The 22,197-nt window shown below is 49.1% G+C and overlaps 1 protein-coding gene across 2 annotated transcripts in view; it reads left to right on the plus strand.

The window, feature by feature from the left end:
* Positions 1–22,197, plus strand: part of PAX5 (paired box 5) — a 199,264-nt gene that overhangs the window by 142,850 nt on the left and 34,217 nt on the right. For both annotated transcript variants that reach the window (XM_005581286.5, XM_015436980.4), the window contains exon 8: positions 8,329–8,430. In XM_005581286.5, the coding sequence (XP_005581343.1) occupies positions 8,329–8,430 (102 nt within the window). The remainder of the gene's footprint in view (positions 1–8,328; positions 8,431–22,197) is intronic.

Below are 22,197 nucleotides of genomic sequence, written 5' to 3' on the forward strand. Positions count from 1 at the left end.
TTGATGCGACGGGAAGCATAGTTCCTTCAGAAGAGCAGAACCAACGTCACATGATTAATTTAATCTCGGCAAACATTTTCTGAGCATCTACTGTGTGCCAGGCCAGTGCAAGGCAAAGAGGGATGAGAGCAGTTCTTTATCTCCGGGGACTTGCAGTCTAGAAGCAGGAGAAGGATGGGTGCCCAATGCTGGGGGAATGTGAAGGCATCTGGTGCCAGAACGCCTCTGTTTGGATAAGGCTCCATTTCTGACCAGCCTTGGGAACTTGGGCAGGTGCCTAATCTCGCTGTGTTTTAGTTTCCACATCTGTAAAATGGGGATAACAATAGGGCTCACCTTACAGAGTTTTTGAGGATGAAATGAATCAATATCTATGAAGCACAGTGAATAGTGTTTAGAACACTGCCTGGTGTAGAGCCTTGTCTGGTGTACAGTAAATTCTACAAAAATATTAGCCATTATTATTGTTATTATCAGCTGTGCAACCTTGGGTACATCAACTACTTGGGAGCCTTCATTTCCCCGTTTGTAAAATGGGGGTTATAACCACAACCTTATGGGGTTGTTGTATTGAATGAGGTAAGACATGGAAGTGCCTGGCCAGGGCCTGGCTTGTGGGAACCTCCAAGGAGGCTGGAGCTCTGTGGGTTGACCAGTCACCAAGGTGGCCCAGGTTCAGGTTAAAGGGTCATAGACCTCACTTCTCCCTGAGAAGGGTAACAAAGAATTTGCAGACATATTTTAATCCTATTACAGAGAATACCGTTGTTACATTCCCAATAAATACCCATCTTTTGCCAGTTATCAAAGAAAGCCCAAGGCTCAGATCATTGTATTACCTGCCAGAGGTCACATAGCCTGTAAGTGGTGGAGCTGAGATTTGAAGACAGGACTGTGTGACTCAAACTTCACCCCTCCCTGCCAGGCTCAGGGGCCTAGATTTGGCTCTGGAGGCAACGGGGGAGCCTGTGTGAAAGGGAGAGCAGATGTGGGTGGCTTCATGCCCCCTCAAGCCTGCCGCCTGCAGAACTGGCTGGAGGTCTCCTCCCTGGGGTCAGGTCTGCCCTCTGGAGGCCAGAGGTCACTAGTGTCAGCCATAGCTTGCCTCTGCCCAGCCCGCCCTCTCCCCAGATGCAGCCTGAGACTTTATACCTTCCCTTTATTTCTTTGCCTATTGAGCATTTCCCAGCCCCAGCGCTAGGCAATCACTAATCTACTTTTTGTCGGTAGATTTGCCTATCTTGGACATTTGTATGGATATATTCATACAATACATAGTCTTTTGTGGCTGGCTTCTTTCACGTAGCATAGTCATTTCAAGTTCATTATGAATGTTACTACTGTAGTATGTATTGGTATTTCACTCTGTTTTATTGCCAAATATTCCATTGTATGGACATACTACATTTTCTTTATGCATTCATCAATTGATGGATATTTGAGCTGTTTCCACTCTTTGGCTATCATGAATAATGCTGCCATGAGCATTTGTGTACAAGTTTTCATGTGGACATATGTTCTTATTTCTCTGGGGTATACACCTAGGAGTGGGAATTGCTGGGTCACATGGTAACTCTATGTCTAAGAACTGCCAGACGTTTCCAAAGCGGCTGTACCGTTTTACATTCCTACCAGCAGCGTTTGAGGGTTCCAGTTTTCCCCGTCTTTGCCAATGATTGTGACAATATGTCTTTTTGACTGTAACCTTCCCAGTGGGTATGAAGTGGTGTTTCATTGTGGTTTTGATTTGCATTTCCCTGAGAGCTAATGATGTTGAACATCTTTTCATGTGCTTGTTAGCCATTTCATTTATTCTTCTTTAGACAAATGACTATTCAGATGCTTTGCTCATTTTAAAATTGGGTTATTTGTCTTTTTATTATTGAGCTGCAAGAGTTCTTTATATATTCTAAATACAAGTCCTTTATCAGACACACGATTTGCAAATATTTTCTCCCATTCTATGGGTCATCTTTTCACTTTCTTGGTAGTATCTTTTGAAGCACAAAAGCTTTTCATTTTGATGAAGTCCAGTGTGTCTATTTTTTTGTTTGTGTCATATCCAATAAGCCATTGCCAAATCCAAGGTCATGAAGATTTATGCCCATCTTTCCTTCTAAGAATTTTGTATTTTTAACTCCTACATTTAGGTCTTTGATTCATTTTTTTTTCTTTTTCTTTTCCTTTTTTTTTTTTTTTTGAGACGGAGTCTCACTCTGTCGCCCAGGCTGGAGTGCAGTGGCATGATCTCGGCTCACTGCAAGCTCCGCCTCCTGGGTTTATGCCATTCTCCTGGCTCAGCCTCCCCAGCAGCTGGGACTATAGGCACCCGCCACCAGGCCTGGCTAATTTTTTGTATTTTTAGTAGAGATGGGATTTCACCATTTTAGCCAGGATGGTCTCAATCTCCTGACCTCGTGATCCGCCCGCCTCGGCCTCCCAAAGTGCTGGGATTACAGGCATGAGTCACCGCGCCTGGCTTTGATTATTTTTGAGTTAATTTTTGTAGTGGTATGTGCATCTGGTTTCGAGTCATAATTAGAAAGTCTTTCTGCACCTGCATTAGAGAGGAGTTCACCTGTGTTTTCTTCTAGTACTTGTATAGTTTTATTTTTTTACATTTATTTCTCAGTTTTATTTGTAGTTTATTCTTATACATGGTGGGAAGAATTGATCTATTTTATCTTTTTTTCCCAGATGGCTCTCCAATTGTCCTAACACCATTTATAAAAAGTCCATATTTGCCTCAGTGATTTGAGATTCTACCTTCATCGTATGCTAGATTTCCATATCTAGCATTGAATTATTGAATTCAATGCATTGAATTCTGTGCATTGAATTATTGGGTCCATAATCCCAATATGGATTGGATCTTTTGAGCCTATTTTTTTTTTAATTTTCATTCTATTCCATTGGTTTTTTCTTCAGATGCTGGTATCACAATATTAATTATAAAGACTTTGTAGAATGTTTTAGCATCTGGGAGGGCTAGTCCCCTCGAGGGGAAACATTTTTAATAATACTGCAAGAATAGCGTTTAAGTAGAAATCATGAGATCTGAGTTGAAGTCCCTGTTCTACCGCTTATTCTGTGACATTGGGCCAGTCAAACCTCATCCCTGAGCCTCAGTTTCCTCGTGTGTACAACAGGGGCAGGTCCCTGTTCTTCCCCTTCCTCTCAGGATTGCAAAGAGTGAGTTATTTCAAACCAAATGTGTCTTTTCTGGAGGAGTGGGCTTTGTCTTGAGTTTCGCAGTTCTGCCTGGACTCCCTGCTGATAGTAAGCAAAGCCAAGTCTTGGTTATTCTTCCTGGTAAGAGAAGGCTGCTCATGAGTTAGACAAGATGTACTTACGTGCCATTAATAGGAGGAATTATGTTAGGAACGCAAATAGATTCATTTTAGTTAGTTATTTGCAAACTTATTATAGGCCATCAATAACATTCAGTGCCATTGCAAATGATACAAATAATTTCTTCCTTGGTTGAAAAAAAAATGAAAGAAGTGTGTGCTTTGAGGTCATAGCATGTTTAGAAGCATTAAATCTGGTTTCCCATCCCAGTCCAGAGGCTTGAACTAGTGCTAAGAAGGGGCAGTAGCGTCTCCTTAGCTGCCTTGTGTTGACAGGTTGTAAACTCCAACCCTGGCGACATGCCTGAGACATGTTAGGGAAGGGACTGAGAAGGTGAAACTGCCTGTGCCCTCCAAGGTCACAGACTCCTCAGCTTGGTGCCAGGAGAGTTCTGATGGGCCTCAGAGCAGATCTGAGGCTTGAATTCATGAGTGGGTTTCCCAACCGGGCGCGGGGACCAGCCTCTGGCTCGATTTGGATAGGTATTCTTAGAGGTTCTAGGCAGTGAGCTTTTAAGTAGAGAACAGTGATGACACTTACTAAATCTTGTGTCAATCAGTAATTGCCACCACATTGCTGCTTAGCAAATGCTCCCCAAACTCAGGCTTAACACAGTAATCATTTATTCTTACTGGTGCACTTGGGGTTGGCTGGGGATTGGCTGCACCAGGCTGGGCTGGGTTCCAGTCACAGTTTGGGTCCATCTCTGCTCCACATGTGTCCCCTCCTCCTTGGACCTGCAGGCTAGCCAGGACATATTCTCAGAGTAAGGGAGAAGGGCACCCAGCCACACAAGCACACATCAAGCTTCTGCTTGCCAAGTGCTCCCATCCCATTGGCCAGAGCAAGGCACACAGCTGAACCTAAACATAAGGGTCAGAGGAGGCCACTGTACTCTAGCAGGAAGAGCTGCAAAGGGTTCCTTTCGGTTTTCATAAAACTGAATGTATTTGGTTTTAAAACCAGTTTAATATATGTCCTTCCTACTTTTTGGTGTTAAATTACTATTTCTTTTTCAAGGTGATGGTGGTGAGGGTGGGATGAAGGATTACCTTCCACACTGTGCCGTGTGCTGCTCACGTCTTCCCTCTGCCTCCTTACCACAGCCTCATGAAGAAGGCATGCTTCTGTGTGGCTGCAGAGATGGCACAGGGCAGGGTGGAGACGGCAGGCTTGCAAGCCAGACTGGCTGGGTTTGAAACCTTGCTTTTTAATCTTCTAGCTGTGTGACTGTGAGCAAGTCACTTAAACTCTCTGTGCCCCAGTTTCCCCCTCAGTAAAATAGGGAACATAGTAGCTCTCTGATAGGGCTGTTGTGAGGAATAAGTGAGGATGTGTGTGCTTAACTCACAGTTCACTCTCTGTAAGTGTTGGCTGTTATCCTCCCCATTTTATAGATAAGGAAACCGAGGCTCAGAATGATTAAGGGACTCTCTCAAGGTCACACAACTAATAAATGGCAAATCAAGGATCTGAGCCTGGGCAGACTTGACATGCTTTGTCACTGTGCTCTGCTGTCTTCCTTTCTGTGGTGAGCTGCAGCCTCCCTGACTCCTCCCCACACAGTGTCATAAGGTTTGCGCTGGGAATTGTGTAAGCTATGAGGCTTCAGTGGAATAATGCTGCTCAATAGCCCACACCAGTGCCTGGCACACTGGAACAATTCAGGAGGTTGAGAGGACACAGAAAGCTGTCAGCTTCTCTGCCTTCCTTGCAAGCGACAACCCAGCCCTTTGCTTTCATGACTAGTCCAAGGAGAGTAAGTGCAGCCACAGGCGAAGCCTCTGGTTCTAGTGACTTTGCCTGCATAAAACTGAAGCCTTGGATGAGGCAAAAGAGCTCCTCTGTAATGGGAACTCAGAGGCAGAGTGATGTGTAGAGTGTGTGTGGCCATGTGCCAGCTCCTCTGAGCGCATACTGCCATCCTGGTGGGCTGGGACAGGGGGACCTGAGAATGGAATGAGCCCCCAGCATGATGGCTGCTCAAGTCCTACACAAGGCTGGAGTCGACACAGTCCATTACCTGGCTATTTCACCAAATTTTTCCATTGGTTCTAGGAGATGAACCAATTTTCTTATGATTTCCCAAGCCTAAGATGTATCCAGCTAATTATAGTCTTGGGTTTTCCCCACCCCCCAGTGTTTATTCCTCTTACGTCTCTGTCTTATTGTATTGTACTGGCTAAAACTTTCAGAACAATTTTCAGTGATAACATTGATAATAGGTTTCCTTGACATGTTCTTGACATTAACAGGAATTCTCTAAGTATCTCACCAATTAAGTATTTTTTAAGATATTAACTTCAGATTTAGTATCAATATAAGAACAAGGAAGTATACTTCAATTCTTATTTACTAAGAGGTATCATAAGGAATTAATATTGAATTGTAGCCAATGCCTTTTCCACATATTTTATATAATCATATGATTTTCCTCCTTTAATACATTAATATGATGTCCTGAACAATGCTATAATATTGAACCATCCTTGAATACATAGAATGAACCTTTTTTGGTCATGGTATACTATTATTTCTGTAATATTGCCCAATCAGTATGATAGTAGACTTTTTACATGTATATTAACAAATCATGAGACTAGTCTTTAATTTTTTGTGTGCTGACTTTGTTAAGTTTTTAGATCAGGATTATGCTAGCTTGGAAAAATGAATTGGGAAGATTTCCTTAGTTTTTTATATCCTGGAACAGTTTAATAACAGAGGTATGTGTCTCTTGAAGGTTTAAAGAACTTGCCAAAAAGAATAACAAACAAAAACTTTCCCAAGAAGCTAAATGGATGAGGCACTTATTTTTTTTTTTTTAAACATTTTCTATTTCTTCCAAGATTATTGGGATGTTGGTATTCTCTGACTCTTCTTGAATCACTTTTAGCAATTCATATTTTCCTAGAAAATTGTACCTTTTGTTGAGATTTCTACATTCATTCATGTGGAGCATGTTTCTTTATGTTTTTAAATATCATCTCTGGTTATAATGTCTCCTCATTCCTTATCTTGATTATCTGTGCTTTTTTTGAATCTTGATAGACTTGTCTATGTTATTGTTCTTTTCAAATAACAATTATTGGCTGATGTATTGTCGTCTGCTTTTCTGTTTCCTAATTCATTCTTTTCTTTCCTTTTTTTTTTTTTTTTTTTGAGACGGAGTCTTGCTCTGTCGCCCAGGCTGGGGTGCAGTGGCCGGATCTCAGCTCACTGCAAGCTCCGCCTCCCGGGTTCACGCCATTCTCCTGCCTCAGCCTCCTCAGTAGCTGGGACTACAGGCGCCCACCACCTCGCCCGGCTAGTTTTTTTGTATTTTTTTAGTAGAGACGGGGTTTCACCGTGTTAGCCAGGATGGTCTCGATCTCCTGACCTCGTGATCCGCCCATCTCGGCCTCCCAAAGTGCTGGGATTACAGGCTTGAGCCACCGCGCCCGGCCTCTTTCCTTTTTTTGAATGGAATCTCACTCTGTCTCCCAGGCTGAAGTGCAGTGGTGCCATCTCAGCTCACTGCAACCTCCACCACTTAGGTTCAAGCGATTCTCCTGCCTCAGCCTCCCGAGTAGTTGAGATTATAGGCGTGTGCCATCATGCCTGACTAATTTTTATATATATATATATGCAAGGCTGGTCTTGAACTCCTGACCTCAGCCTTTCAAAGCACTGAGATTACAGGCGTGAGCCACAGCCCGCCCCTAATTAATTATTTTCTGTTTTTATTTCGTTAATTCCTTCCTTCTTCTTTCCCTGGGTTCTTTTTATTGATTTTTATCTGGCTTCTTGAGTGCTTTGGTGAGGCACTGATCTTCTGAACCTTTGCTCTAGGGATCAAGGTTTTAAAGCATGTGTAACGCAGCAGAAACTGTTGGGGTTCAGAAATGACCCTGAGAGCAACCCACCGTTGAAGAAAGGATCCACTCCCGGGGGCAGGGGGGCTGACTCTCAGCCCCAGCCTTGCCTTAGGTCAGCCGAGTATCCTTGGGCAAGTCACCTGCCCTCTCAGGATCCTCTAATCCATCCCAGGCAGCCAGGTAGGATGTGAGCACTTGCACCAGGCAGCCGCCTTCTGGGATAATGTCCCCCATCTTGCAGGAGACAGATTTGGCAGCACCCCCTTATGTGGTCCTGGCCTCTACCCCAACATGCACGCCCATCAAAACTGTGCAATTGAATTTTCCTCTGCATGATGGAGCCAATCAGCAATGGTGACTGTCCCAGCTGAGAGACACGTGGACACTCTGGACTCACGGTCAGAAGCACAGCAGCCTGAAAGAGCTGGACACTCACCCATGGGAGTGTGTACACCTTGAGGGCTGAGGCCTTAACCTCCATGTCCCAGCGCTAGAACAGTGTTTGGCACTGGGAGGTGCTTCCTGCGTCTTCGCTGAATGAAGAAACAGCTCTAGGCTGAAGGAGGAAAAATTCAGTACTAAGCCAAATATGGGACTATAGGGTTTGAGGCAGATGTACCCCTTGTTCACTGAGGGGGGCTATTGAGGAGAGGAGGAGGGCGGCATTTGAGCTGGTCTTTGAAAGCAGGTGGTGGCAGGCTGTGTGCAGTTGGAGGAAGGGGGACTTTGTGCAGAGGACATAGCAGAAGCAACAGTGTGGAGATGGAGAGGTCCCAGGCATTCTTGGGGAGTAGAGAGTAGGGAGAGCTGGCTGGAGTCAGGGCGTGCTGTTACCTGCGTTGCCCAGCCTTCCCAAGCTGGGGGTTCCGATTTCCCAGGAACAGGCCACAGCCCTGACTCCGTTCTTGCTGAGTGGAGCGAGGGTGGCTGGAGATGTGTGTGCATGCGTGTGTGTGTGTGTGTGTGTGTTTGTGAGAGCGCGTGTGAGCGACGGGGGAGCTGGGGGCACATTGCCATTCAGTGTCCAAATGTGACAAATGTGCAGAAGCGTCCAGGGAGCTGTGGACATGAGCGGCTGGCCGCGGAGATGCTCACCCTGTGATTTGTTGCTTTGATTCCTCAGGCCGTGACTTGGCGAGCACGACCCTCCCCGGGTACCCTCCACACGTTCCCCCCGCTGGACAGGGCAGCTATTCAGCGCCGACGCTGACAGGGATGGTGCCTGGTGAGTTTGCACTGTCGGCGTCTCCACAGCAGGCAGCGGACGGGGTTTCGGTGGGGGGGCATCCCCCCAAACACCCTGGGTGACCTCTACGCTTCTGAGAAGCGGACCTGAATAAATCAGGCTGAGGTCTGCGCTCTCTGCAGCTGGGCCTGCAGTGGGCCCTGGACCAGCCAGCAGCAGCACCAGGGAGGACACCGGGGGTGGGGGGAGGGTATTTGACTGTCACTCAAACAGCCCCTCGTTGGCCACATACAGAGTGTGAACACAGAGGGTGCAGGGGCTGGCTGCAGGTCACCCAGCCAGTGCGGAGCGAGCCTTCTCCCCAAGCTTCCCTCCCTCCCGGCCCCCACCCTCTCTCTCCCACACAATCATGTGGCATGAACGAGCAGAAGGCTCTGCAGTGCTCACGGTGGCCTTACTCCTTGGGGTTGAGGATAATGTGTTCAGTACAGACGGGATGTTGGATGGTGGGTTTGTCACTTGATTCTAAGCAGAACACCCTGTGGCCATTGGAACCTGATCCCCCCAGGCTGGCGATGTGTCCATTTTAAGACATTTGGAGAGGAGGCCGCCATGTCTCCTTACATTGTGGGGTGGTATGGGGACAAGTGGTGCTGGCTGTCTGGGTGTTAAGGGCATTAGCATAGCAGAAATACCCAAAGTATTCTTTCTTGAAAGATGTTTTTAAAAATCAGGGGGAAAATCAGGCCTCCATTGGATGTTGTTACACATCTTTTATGAGTTAGCATTGTCTCCTTTTAAAAATAATTTCTAAAAGTTTTTATTTATTTAATTTAATTTTTAATAGACAAATAGTTCAGTGTATCTATGGGGTACAGTGTGGTGTTTGACAGTGTATACATTGTGGAATGATCAAATCAAGCTAATTAACATACCTGTCACCTCAAATATTTATCATTTCTTTGTAGTGAGAACCATTAAAAACCTCTCTTTTAGGGGTTGGAAATATGCAATGCATTATTATTGACTATAGTCACCATGCTCTCTCTTAGGTAGAGTCATTTACAGGGGACCACACAGCTTGTTTCAGTGCCTGGGGCTCTAAGGGCCTTATCTCCTCCTAACACACACTCTTGACTGTCTCTGGGCACTTAAAAAAGCCAGAATAGGCCGGGCACAGTGGCTCACGCCTGTAATCCAGCACCATGGGAGGCGGAGGCGGGCAGATCACTTGAGGCCAGGAGTTTGAGACCAGCCTGGCCAACATGGCAAAGCCTTGTCTCTACTAAACAAACAAAATACAAAACTTAGCCAGATGTGGTGGCATGCACCTGTAATCCCAGCTACTTGGGAGGCTAAGGCAGGAGAATTGCTTGAACCCAGGAAGCAGAGGTTACAGTGAGCTGAGATCACGTCACTGCGCTCCAGCCTGGGTGACAGAGCGATACCCTGTCTCAAAAAAAAAATAAATAAATAAAATGTAATAAATAAATAAATAAGGGAGCCACGCCTTAGAGGGCCCCACTCTAGCCCTGCTGAAGCCATGACCCCTCTCCCATGCACTGGGGAGAGACTGCAGGGCCAAACGGACACGCCCACACCCCTCTTCCTAACTCATGCTGGAGTCTCGCCCAAATAGGCTTCTTCCCCTGGGCCATCCTCCTAAAGCCAGCCCATGTCACTGGTGTGTGCATCCCTGGGCCCAAGGCCTGGCTCTCTGTCGAGAATGTGGACGGAGCTTGGATGTGAGGGCTGGGTGTCCACTCATGCGTGTGCAAGGCCCACGTGGTGATGAGGATCCTGGGGTGGGGAGCTCAGCAGGACGGATCGTAGCCAGGCCGGCTCCCCCTACAGCCATGTCCTGGCACAGAACACTAAGGAGGTCCAGAATTCTACATTCGATCCTGGCCTTCCAGGTTGTTTCGAAGATGTATTTAACAAGGTAGGAGGATGGAGCATATTTCATTTAACGGTTTGCTAGCTTGATTGATGATTTTTAAATATGAGACACATGGGAAACGGCCTCCGTGTGTACTCTTGTCCTGGGCCTTGCCAATGCCAGGGAGGTCTGCCAGGTTCCCGCCTGCAAAACTTTGGTCTGCTGCAAGGATGGACCCGTGGCAGATCACAGAGGTGGCGGGACACACACCACCCTTCCCCTTGCCCTGCCCCACCGACTCCTCATTTTCCAACCTTTAGTAAGTCCAGGCAGCCTTGGGAGATGAATCCCAAGCCGCGTCCATGAATGGCCCGTCGTGCTTCTGTAGTGCCTTATATAACACGGACTTCCCCTGAGTGCTATGACGCAACAGTCCTGCAAGGGAGGCAGGGTTAGGAGAGTAATCCCTGTTTTCCACAAGGGCCAGAGAAGCCCCAGAGAACCAGGGAATTTCCGGGGGCTGTGCAGCTTGCAGGCGGAGGACTCAAACCCCAGTCTTTGGCCCCTTCTACCTCCCTCCCAGCACTCCCCACACCCGGGGAGGCACTTCTTCCTCTGCCCTGGGCTGCCTGGGTGTGCCCTCTGAATCTGTCAACTCCAGCTTCTCTGTGATGACAGAGGGGCAGGGACAGCCCTGGAACCTGTTCTGAAAGCATGTCAGTGGTGAAGCTGAGGCCACCCAGCCGGTCCTCTCAGCTCCCCACTGGAAACCCCAAAGAGGCTGAATTCAGAGAAGCAGCTGAACTTTGCCAAGTTTATCCAAACACAGCCTGCCCTCTGGCCCCCAGGATTCCTCCAGCCCTAATTACCAGGCTCAAGACACAAATGGCTGCAGGCCTGGCAGAGCCTCCAGTGGGAATGGATGGCGACTCCTTGCCCATTAACAGGGCAGCAGGAATCACAGGCCTGAGCAGGGGCACAGCTTCACCAAGCCTGGCAGCAGCTGGACAGGGGTGGCCTCAGGGCCCCATGGGACTCTGTCCTTGGGCACAGAGGGAGGTGCACGAGTGTGGAGGGAGGAAAACAAGCATTTTGGCAGAGGAGCCTGCTGCCTGGGAGCTCATGACTTCTTCCTTCTCTCTCTCCCTCCATTCTTCCCTTCTGCATCTCTCTGTCTCCTCTTCCCCCGTCTTTTCCTCTTTCTCCTCTTGCCCCGGCCTCCTTGCTGTCTCTTTTCATGCATCCCCCAGCATTTATTCGGTGCCAGGCCTGGCATCAGGGCTGGGATTGCAAGCTCAGCCGCACAGCCCTTAGTTCCTGTTTCTCCATGGACAAACAGGGTCAGGTCTTTGGGACTCTTGTTTCCAACAAAATTTCCAAATCTGTTTCTTGGGTGGCCTGTGGACATTGTTTTTGCAGACACTACCCCCGGCACTGACCCACAGAACAGAAAGGGTCCACCCTTTGGCAGAGCAGGGGCCCTGGGCTGCCTGTCAGGCCTCACCGTGGTTGGCCTCAACTTGCCTTTCTGGCCTCCTCTCCCAGCCTCCCTGACCCTGACCGCTCTCTGGCGCCCAGCACACCTTGGACTGTCACCCATCAGTTCCTTCATCATTCTTGGACAGCTTCCCACCTTGACCTGTCAGAATCCAGCTTCACCCTTCAGGGCTGAGTGCAGACCTCCCCTGCTCAGAAAAGCTTTCCTGGATGGCCCCCTCTAGGGGAAGACGCCTGTGCCTGGCTCTGCCTCATCACATGACCCAGCGTGTTCAAGGCACGGTCCCCTACGCCACGTCCGCCACTCTCACTGGGACCTGATTAATCTCTGCACCCTTCATGGCCCCTAACACATGTCAAGTTATCTTTGTGAATGTTGGCTAAGGGAGGGAGGCCAGGAAAATTATATGGACCTGTGTGTTAGTTTCCTGTGGCTACTGTAACAAATCTCCCCCAAACCTGGTGGCTTAAAACCACGGAACTGTGTTCTCTTACAGTTCTGGAGCACAGGAGTCTGAAGTCAGTATCACTGGGCCAAAGGTGTTGGCAGGGCTGTGCTCCCTCTGGAGGCCCTGGGGAAAGATCTGTTTCCTTCCCCCTCCAGGTTTTGTGGTTCCTGGCATTCTCTGGCTGCAGCTGCCGTGCTCCATGGCAGGTGCTTTCGGTGTTTCCCTGCTTCGTCTTCACGTTGCCTTCTACTCTGTGTGTCAAATCTGCCTCTTCTCTCTTATAAGGATACGTATGCATTTTGGTCCTACCTGGAGGATCCGGGATGATCCCCCCATCGCAAGATCCTTAATCAATCACATCTGCAAAGACACCTTTTTCCCTTTCACCAGAAGTCACATTCACAGGTTACATATAAGGAGCCTCCCTTTATCAGGCTCCAGGGAGTAGGACGAAGATATGTAGGACGTGGATATACCACAACCCGCTTGAGAACTTCAGCTTAGTGTTTGTTCAGATTCTGATTCATGACCTCTTGGGCTTCTGAATCCAGAAGGCATTCATTGAATTGTGATGGTGCTAAAGGCGATGATGCCCTTTCATTGACCCCGAGGGCCTGTTGGCATGTTTGGAGAAACAAGTGGAACAAGGCTCTGGGACATCTGTTTCTCTTGCTTTTGTCTCTCTGAGGCTGCTACGCTGCAATCGTCTGTTTTGCTACGAGGTCTGTTTCACTCCCTGTGGACTGGTGAAACTGGTGGGCTGGTGGTGCAATATGGAGGGAAACCCGAAATCTTTGGGGTGTTTTTTCCGCTGTAGGCTTTAGAAAACATTTAGCTGCCACTACTTTCACTGTTTTTTCTTTTCGTTTCTTTTTTTTTTATCGAGGCAGAGTCTCCGTCTGGCCGTCGCCCAAGCTGGAGCGCAGTGGCGTGATCTTGGCTCACTGCACTTCTTGGGCTCAGGTGACTTCTTGGCTCACTTGACTTCTTGGGCTCAGGTGGTCCTCTCACCTCAGCCTCCTAAGTAGCTGGGACTACTGGCGCCTGCCACCCCGCCCTCTAATTTTTGTATTTTTTGTAGAGACAGGTTTCGCCGTATTGTGAAGGCTGGTCTCCAACTCCGGAGCTCAAACGATCCTCCTGCCTCAGCTTCCCAAAGTGTTGGGATTACAGGCATGAGCCACTGCACCCAGCCACCACTTCATTTCTAAGTGAAGACTTTTATTGTAAATGTGCTTGGAGGACACACAGAGGAAGGCATGCTTGCCTCGGCATATGCTTCCACAGCCACACTTCAGAGCCTGAAAAAGTGGACGTCACGTTTTTCCTTACTAAATGTCAGCTTGTTAGCTTGAATTTGTGTTCAGCTTGATTTCCAATTCTGTCATCGGAGTTGTCTGCCCCTTCTGGCTCCAGGGCATCCCCATGTCTGCAAAACATAGTTTCTTGGTCTTCTCTAGGGTTTGCAGATTCACTAAACTCTGCAGCTCTGTAAACTCTGCATCGCCATTTGCAGAGCAGTTATGTTGAAGAAAGCAAATGTCGCATCTTATATCAGCTTAGAAAGGAAACAGTTTTCAAATTTTATTTCCACCATGTCCCAGAAAATGCCGAAAGTTTTGCACCAAAGATTTCGTAGTGTCTTGATTGGTGTAACCAGTTGATTCCTGCCTGAAGATATTTTGCAACCCAACAGGTATTGACACGGCATTTAAAATTTTTACAAATTCTGGGCTAGAGGAAAAAGGAAGGGGAGTTCACTGCCCTTTGGCTTTAGTGAGTCTGAGAAAAAAGGTTGCTATCTTTGAGGAACCAATGGGTGCCCCATCCCACATGGTCTGCCAGAACAATGTGCACAAAGGCACTAGGTGGGGTCCCTGTGGTCCTGGGCACTCCACTTGCCATGGATTGATGGACATCATTTCTAGATGCCTTTCAATTGAGGCACTCACTAAACTGATGGCTTTTATTTTCTTAAAGAAGTAGGTGAGGGTGCAGTGTCGAGTGGGGGCCTGAGGCCAGAGGAGAGGTGGACCCAGCCATGTGGGCCGGGAAGGCACAGGGTCCACTGGACGCCACAGGAGGTGTGAGAGAGACCTGTTCCTTCCCGCCTCAGCATCTGCAAGTTCCTCTGCTTAAGGGGCCCTCTCTGCTCTTTGCCCAGCTTGCCTGGTCCCCTCTCACCTATCTGGGTTTCCCCTCCATAGGGAGGCCTTCCCCAGTGACCAAATATATTTGAGTTTCCTGTTGCTGCTATGACAGATGACCACAAATGAGTGACTTAAAACAACAGACTCTTTTCACCCTCTGATTCTGGAAATAGGTCACCCTGGGCTGAAGTCAAGGTGTCTGCAAGGCTTGTTTCTTCTGGAGGTGCTAGGAGGGAATGATTTGCTTTCTTGTCCTAGCTTGTTGTTGCTGCCTGCATTTCTTGGCTTTTGGCCCCTGCCTTCCTTGTCAAAACTGGTGACGTTGGGCTGAGTCTTTATCCGGCTGCCCCTCCTTCCTCCCTCATTCGCTTAGAGAGCTCTGTGTTTCCCTTGGACCCATCTGGATATCTAGGATAATCTGCCCATGTGTAGGACAGCTAATTAGTGCATTTCATTTCATCTGCAACCTAATTCCCCTCTGCCGTGTAACCCGACATAGTCATGGATTACGATGTGGATATTTTTGGTGGGGGGGCCACAATTCTGCCTGCCACACGCCCTCTGAACGAGGACCCCCCCATCATTCCTATCCCAGAGCTTCCTGCTCTTTTCATGTGTGGCACTAAACCCAGCTGACGTCATTTAGTGTGTGGTTTACTCGTTCCTCTCTGGCTTCTCTTCAGGTCTGTATGGTACATCAGAGCTGTACAATAATCAGGGCTATGTCTGTTTTGTTCACAGTTGTGTCCTTAGTTCCCGGCACAGTTCCTAGCACCTAGTCGCACTCAGGACACAGTAGCTGAAATTAAAAAGGAGAGCTTTTGGCCGAGCTGCCAAGGAGAGCTTTGCCAGGTGTGCTGTGGCCCTGAGTCCGGGGCTGGGGTGATGCAACCAAGGAGGCTTGGGCTGACCCAGGGCTGGGAGTGGTAGTGCTGTTAGAATGGCCGCCACATGGGGAAGCAGTGGGAGGCTGGGTGGTTAAGAGCATGTACCTGAGCCAGACTGCCTGGTTCTGAGTCACAGTCCTGCTTCTCACTAGCTGTGTGACTTGGGGCAAGTTATGTAACTCCTCAGGGCCCTGGTTTCCTCCTCGTGTATAAAATGGGGATAATGATAATAAATGTGAGCATTAGGTGATGTAATATACATGAAAACTCTTAGAATTCTGACTGGCACATATGGAGTGGCACATAAGTGTTCATTATTATTGCTACTATTATTTACACAGGGGCCTGGGCTGGATACGATGGTGAACAAAGACACCGAGCCGGCATGCTAAAGCTCAAATCAAGAGCTCTCCAGCAGAGCTCATACCCCCTGGAGCCCATGGATCAATGGGAGAGTCAATTATAGAAGAATCCAGTCAGAAACGAGAGCACTGCCAAGTAGGAGTCAGGCAGTCTCCGAATGCAGTGGGTCTGGAGAAAACGGAGAGGCAGCTGTGGTTGGTGCAACTGAGAAAGGCATTCTGGCAAAGGCGGCCCTGGAGCTGGACTGGGAACCGTGTGTGCTCGGCTATCTGGAGAGGAGGGTGGGGGCTTTGGGGTAGGGCAGAAGGCTAAGCCTAGTGGCTGGCATGGGTTCCCAGGGGTGGGAGTCCAGCCTAGGCCAGACAAGTGGGATTGGCAGGGAGGGGAGCCCACTGAGTGGAGGCTGATGGCCAGCAAGGTTAGGATCTGAGCTTGGCAACTTTTGGAGGCCAAGCAGACATGCAGGTGAGGCCTTCTGCAGGCAGGTGCATGAGCCCCAGGAGCGTGGGGCGAGGGCCAGTCCAGACAGAGATGTGCAGATGCCCCAAGAGAAGCTAAGGGTGCTTTGGCAAGAATGTGGCTTCACCATTATTAGCAGTGTGACCACAGAGGAACTCTGTGACCTCTCGGAGCCTGCCTTGCTGCTGTTTGAAATGATGGTTGTGCAGTTACAGAGACACCGTCTGTGGGAGGTAGGAAGGGTATTGAGGTTCTAGAGTGGGGAGGAGAAGGTTTCTTTTGTGGTCTGGCAAGACCACCCCTGATTCTGCGTCTTACCTGCCCTACAGGCCTGCTCTGTGCCAAGCATGCAGCCTTAGGGGTGGGGGATGCAGTACCAGACAAGACTCTGGCCCAGCTCAGCCAGGGACACTGTGCCATCTGACATGTCACTTCCACTCTCTGGGTCTGGTTAAGCATGTGAAACAGGGAAAATATATACTGCCCAGTTCCTTGGCATGGCCGGGACCGGTGAACAGGATTCAGAGGGCTACCTTTTTCAGCCTTGTATCAAGAACCTTTCCTATGATTAGTACTGAAGACATTGGAATAGGCAGACTTGGGAGGGTCCAGCGGACACTGGTGAGAACTTGGCGGTGGGGACTTGAGCATCAGACGGAGAGAGGACCAGTGCTCTCTAGGCACCTCCGTGACCTAAGCATCAGGCTCAGGGAGCGTTTGCTCAGGGAACGAGCAGCCTTTGTTCTTAACTTCCCTCCACCCCTGACTTTCTTTCTAAGCTCCTCGCTGGGGCTCCTGGTAGCTCTCTGGCCTGGCCACGCCGCCCCTTTGCCAACCTGACCCTGGGCTCTAGGGTGCACACCTGTTGCTCGTTCCTGACTCTTTGCTGCCCTCTAGTGGCCTCCAGTCACTCTGCCACACCAGGAATATAGACTTGACCCTGGGGAATCCCAGACACAGCTAGGATGAAATGCCGGAGGCCATTCACTTGTTCATTCATTCATTCTCCAAACATTTCCTAAGAGACCCTGGGTGCCAATTCTGGGCTGGGGTGGAGTTGCCGACACAGCCCCTGCCCTCAGGGAGCTCACAGTCTAGTTGGAGAGATGGATATATAAAAATTCCGATGTGCTAATGTTAAGAGCTAAGACCTAGGAATCTATAAAGCGTTCGGGAAATGCAGGTGAGGGGGCTACTGAGTCTGCTGAGGCAATGGGGTGGAGTGGGACAAATCAGGGAAGACTTATCAGAGGAGGTCATTTGAGCTGGACCTTGAAGAGTGAGTTTGCCAGTCTGTGAAGCTGGAGGGATATTGTTGGGTAAGGGACCAGTGCGTGAGAAGCCCCGGGGAACCAGAGAGCGTGGGCATCAGGGAGGGAGCTGGGAGTGACCAAAGCCTTTTGGGGCTGGTGGGAGATGAGCTGGAAGGGAAGGCTGGATCTAGGGAAGAAGGGTCCCAGTCACACCCACCCCTCAGCCCTGGAAACCTCTGGGCATGAGGCTGAGCATCCAGTAGCCTTGCAGAGAGTAGGCTCTGCTCAGGCAGATGTGGATGCGAGTCTGAAAGCCAGGGCTGCCTGTGCCCTCATAGGGTGGGGGGCGAGGGGTCTAGAGTGATGTGATCTGGACAGTCTTTGTGACTAAAGCTCCAGGAGCCCTGCACGGAAGTGATGCTGAGAGTGAGGAGAAACTGATACCCGCATGTAGGTTTTCTCAGCTCTTGCCTGCATTTGGGAAGAAAAGAATTACAAAAGCCTCAGAGATGGAAAAGACTCTGGGGACATGAAAGTCCTACTTGAATTTAGGAGACCTAGGTTCTGATTCTAGCTGCCAGATACTCAGAGCATGACCTTGGGACATGACCTTGGGACTCCCTGCTCTCTCTTAAAGCAGGAGGCAGGGCCTGGGGAGGCTGAGCTGAATGCACCCCAGGGGGCTTTCTGCTCCTGCCATTCAAAGTTTCTAAGTCAGTGATGTTTATCCCTGCTAATGTCAGCTCCTGACCGAACTGGAGGGCTCCCTGAGCCCTGTCACCTCTGTTCTAAGCGAGCAGCAAATGCTTCCAAGTTCCCTTCAGATCTGGGGCTGTGAATAATAAGGCAGTGGCCCTGGCTGTCATGTGTAATCTGGTAATCACTTCCAAGGGCTGGACTGAAGGAGAAGAGCCTGAGGACTTGCTGACCTTACACGCTGCTCCCATGTCTCGATTGGGAAGGCCCAGAAACTGCTGGGGCTGGCCAGGGCTGGTTTTCGGGGCCTGTGCACCTGGGAGGAGGGCTCTCAGACTGGAATCTGCAATCTTAGGGTGAGAGAGAGGTAGTGAAGATCACCATAATTTGTTCCATCTTTGAAAGCAGTGTCCCTTGTGGGAGCATGGAGATGGGGAGAGAGAATATCCTAGGCTCACGGGTGCTGGGAAACGTTCTTATTTCCTACGAACCCATTGCAAGGACAGCTGAGAAGCAGAGTCTCAGCTGGGAGAGTGCCCTGTCCAAAGTCGGTGCTCACTGGCCCGCCTGGGGAGTGTGCAGTGCTGGGGGAGCTCAGAGCCAGCGGCTGAGGACAGCTTTGGTGCTGCTCTGGGCTGAATCTACTTGTTAGATTTCCCCAGTTTCCAGCTCCTTCTGATGGTAGTTGGCAGGACCCGGATCCAACTGCACCGACCTGGTCATGAGTATGTGAGAACATGTGTTTGGGATCCTGACTTACAATTTCTTCCTGATGTCTTTCTACTAATGGTATTTCTTAGAAATGAACAACAAACAAAATGACTGGACTGTGATGGCTTTTTAGGAGATGAAGGGGAATGCTATCAGAGTTTGTTTTAGAAGAAACTGAAGCGTTTGTGGAAGGGCTAAGCATTGGATGGCTGAGGAAGGGTCAGGGTGGGCCTGGAGGGCTTAAAGGTTCTCCCAGCCCTGAGAGGTTGGGGGTCCCCCGTTAGTGCAGACAGGAACCTGGAGGTGCACAGCCCAAAGTGAGGGCGTCCTGAGGACAGTGATCTTGCTGAACCTTAGGCCTTCTTATCCTAATTCCTGATGACCAAGTCAGATTCTGACCAGAGACAGAGTGGACACGAATTCAGGAGATAAACTCTAAGGACTGGACAAGGACTGCAGCCCAGGAACGCACAGGGCCCACAGAGTGGCAGTAGGAGCCATCCTCAGCCCCTGCCACTCAGCAGGTGGCAGAGCAACCTGACGCCGGGCCTGGGGTTTAAGCCACACTGCTGCAGGCACCTCCCAGTAGTACTGCTTGCCAAAAGGCCTGCCAAAAGGGCAGGTGGCAATTCCCTCTGTTTTGTGGTTGAGTCTTGGTTGGGGGCAAACAGGGAGAAAGTACTTTGGGCCTGGCTTACCTGGAGGTGGGATGGGAAGGAGAGGCTGAAGTTCTAGGAGGAGCCTGGACCAGGTAGCCCCAGCCATGAGGGCACCCTATGCAGGAGTGTCCAGGGCTCAGACCAACCCCTTCATCCACTGGACGGCAGTAGTCTGCCCCTTTGAGGCTTGGGTCCCAATGCACTCCTTCCCTTTTCTTTTACTTTTTATCACATTATTTACGAGTGCGTCTCCACCTCTACCAGACTTGAGCTCCTGGAAGAGGAGGTTGGTGTCCCAGCCAAGACTTCCCACAGGATCCTAAATGAAAGTGCAGGGCCCTGGAGAGGCCCTGGGCTAATGTCCCAGGAGCTTTTTAGGAATCTACAACAATCTGAGGCCCAAACAAAGCTCCTTTTACCTCTAAAATTAAAATAGGAAACTAGAAAACTGACATTAATAAATGTTGTATTAAATGTTTACAAATTGTAACGTTGTTAACTTCATTAACTATTAAATTTAGGGCTTACAAAAATTTTGTTACATTTAAAAACCATTTTTAGATTAGATTTTGTTGCTTTAAAAGAATTTCTAAATTTGTGCCTCAATTGCTGAGAATTTGTAGCTAATCATCAATTAGATTACTTGTGGCCAAATAATTTCAAAATAAAATTATAAAAATAAGCTTTTTGTGTTTTTAGAGTGAAAAGTATCATTATTATAGTGCATTTAATGCATGATGTGCTATGGGGTAGAATGGAGAGGGGCCTCCATGTCCTAGAAGAAAGGGCTTGGGAGAGAGCCTGTTGAAATGTATTGAACATAATAAATAATTGTGGGGCCTTGAGCTGATCAGGTTGCAGTGGCCATCCATGCATCCATCCATCCATCCATCCTTCCATCCATCCATCCATCCATCCATTCATCCATCCATCCATCCATCCATCCATTTATCCATCCATCCATCCATCCACCCACCCATCCATCCATTTATCCATCCATCCATCCATCCATCCATCCATCTGTTTATCCATCCATCCATTTATCCATCCATCCATTTATCCATCCATCCATTTATCCATCCATCCATCCATCCATCCATCCATCCATCTGTTCATCCATCCATCCATCCACCCATCCATCCATCTGTTCATCCATCCATCCATCCATTTATCCATCCATCCATCCATCCATTTATCCATCCATCCATCCATCCATCCATCCATCCATCCATCCGTTTATCCATCCATCTGTTTATCCACCCACCCATCCATCCATCCATCCATCCATTTATCCATCCATCCATCCATCCATCCATCTGTTTATCCATCCATCCATCCATCTACTTGTCCATCCATCCATCTATTTATACATCCTTCTATCCACTATTACTTCCTTCCTTTCCTTCTCCCTTCCAACATGTATTGAGCATCTACATGTGCCGGGCATTAGCCTAAGGATACAAGATCAAAAGCCATGACCCTTGTCAGGCAAATCTGTGAGGGGCTATGGAGGCCAGTTGTGGTAACAGGCAAGCCCAGGGACTCTGGGAACACAGAAAAGGGGGATCGAGCCTAGATTGGGGATGTTAGACATAGAGGGGCTTGGAATCTCTGTATAGTAGGGCTGGGTGGGAGGCATGTCTGAAGATGCTTTTGCAGAGAGTTTTGCTGAGATTGAGAAAGCACATCAAAGAATAGGGGCACAGCTAAAGCTTTCCAAGTCATCCGCGGTGCTGCCCTTAGGGCAAGGGAGGAATCTAGGAAGAGACAATTTTCAGGTTTATTGTTGAGAGAGAAACATATGTTAGCCAGTGGGAGGTGGAGTGAGGAGGGAGAAGATGAGTGTTTCAGGCGGGGCAGGGACGATGAAGACAAAGGTTCTGAGATGTGCTTTGCTCCTGTACTTAACTGCACTCTTTCCGAAACCCAGCTTTAATCTACTGGGGCTGTCAGAGTTTGACTCCCTTTGACTTGCTGAGATCTGCAGCCCCTGTCTCCAAGGCCCTGACAGCTGTCAGTCTTCATCTGGACCAACCGCTGCCTCTAACCCTGAGGGTCACTCTACCTGGGATACTCCTATCCAGAGAACTTCTGGCAGTGACTGAAGCCCTCGGGGTAGTGAGAACCAGTGGAGCTCGGCTCCTACCTTCCAAAAGGAGAGCGTTCTCAAATGAGGCCAAACCATCCATGCCCGTAAGCTCATTCTACCAACAAGTCCCATGCTTCCTGACCCCCAACCTGCATGGTGCTTTAGAGTTGTCAAGGGACACACAGCTGTTAGCCCCAGTTGCCATTTGAAAGCATGTTGTGAGGTTGGAGTATGCATGTCCATCTTGGAGGCAGGCTGACTCGGTTCAGGGAGGTGGTGTTACATTGCCAGGGGGATACGGCCAGTCAGGGAGCAGCTGGTCTTGGGGCCTGGAACTTAGGGTCTCTGAGCCCCTGGTGTCCGTGGAGACTGAGAAAAATGGAGACTATCTATGGGCTCTGGGGCCAGGGAAGGTGCTCCCTCACTGACATGGGTGGCCTTCCTAACTCGAGTTCTTTTATGGCCCAGGAAGAGCTCTTCCCGCTGGGATGTTAGGGAGCTCACACTTGGAATTCTGGTATATTCCTTTCTCCCTCCCCATTCTCACCTGTCTGTGCTTGACATATGCTCCTAGACCCAAATTAAAGGCTCTCTCTTACAGGCAGCCTCCCACCGCAGTCCCTCATCTCCCCACTGTGTGCACCCCCAGGGCACTGCCGTTCAGACCCCGTGCGCCCATCTCCCGGCTGCTTCTGAGGTCAGGGCTGCCTGGAA

This window comes from Macaca fascicularis, chromosome 15, assembly GCF_037993035.2.
Source record: "Macaca fascicularis isolate 582-1 chromosome 15, T2T-MFA8v1.1".
Taxonomy (NCBI): domain Eukaryota; kingdom Metazoa; phylum Chordata; class Mammalia; order Primates; family Cercopithecidae; genus Macaca; species Macaca fascicularis.